Source organism: Sphaeroforma arctica (assembly GCF_001186125.1).
Source record: "Sphaeroforma arctica JP610 unplaced genomic scaffold supercont1.396, whole genome shotgun sequence".
NCBI classification, from domain to species: domain Eukaryota; class Ichthyosporea; order Ichthyophonida; genus Sphaeroforma; species Sphaeroforma arctica.
The window spans coordinates 38,935-39,802 of NW_014040162.1; the positions used below are offsets into that span (position 1 = coordinate 38,935).

The 868-nt window shown below is 40.4% G+C and overlaps 1 protein-coding gene across 1 annotated transcript in view; it reads right to left on the minus strand.

Moving 5' to 3' along the window:
- Nucleotides 1-250: 250 nt before the first annotated feature.
- The window catches only part of SARC_05881 (hypothetical protein), a 3,880-nt gene continuing 3,262 nt past the window's right edge, over nucleotides 251-868 (minus strand). Inside the window, exons 5-6 of the mRNA XM_014300244.1 lie at nucleotides 734-779; nucleotides 251-423 (exon numbers count right to left, since the gene is read on the minus strand). Coding sequence (XP_014155719.1) covers nucleotides 347-423; nucleotides 734-779 — 123 coding nt within the window. The 3' untranslated portion in view covers nucleotides 251-346. The remainder of the gene's footprint in view (nucleotides 424-733; nucleotides 780-868) is intronic.

Genomic DNA, 868 nt, shown 5'->3' on the forward strand with positions numbered 1-868 from the left:
AACACGGAAGGCAAGGAACGCATTGGCCGATTGAACACTGAATTACCTGGATATGGCACAGTTATATGTACGTACGTAGGGTGAGTGTAGACGGGGCAAGCGTGCGGATAGTTGGAACGAGCAACAAAAGTGTGCCATTCCAGGCAGTAAGAAATTTTTTTTTTTTGCCATTCCAGGCCGTAACTTAACCATTTTTTTTTTGCCATTCCAGACCGTAACTTAACCTATTTTTTGTATACTAGTCTGTGATGTGCCGTTGCTTTATTGCTACGAGAAGAAAAGTTCGAGCATCCTATGAGGTATGTCACTCCGTTTTATTTGTGGACCGATTTTGCACAATGTTCCTTTATTGGATACGGAAGCTGTCTATCGCTGATACCATCTCCACAATCGATTCAAGATTGAGCATAAACGCCAAGGTCGCTGCAAACAAAAGGTTGATAATGTATTTTTAGAGTGTGTGTATATAATAAAAAAACCTTCGACATGTGAAATAGCAGGTGTCGAGTGCAACTAGCGCGGCTAAAACCATTGATTTTTACTATGCACCTACTGGCGGTCCTAAAACCCAGCCACGTGACTGATATCGAAAAGACGCCTGTACTATCTATATCGTATTAATTGGCATATGCAATCTATCTGACACGATTCTTCTCTTTAGACAGAGAAGCACTCGCTCATTCAGACCTGTTTCATATATCATACTAAAACCTTACAAGCAGATTGATCCTACCTGGATGTACCCAATGTTCATCAAGAAGCTCATTTTCTAACGCCAGCTGCAAGAAAACAAGTGTCTTTTTACATATCAGATCTTATTACATATCAGATTGTGCGCACTGTTACAATGGTGGAATGATTTTCGTAA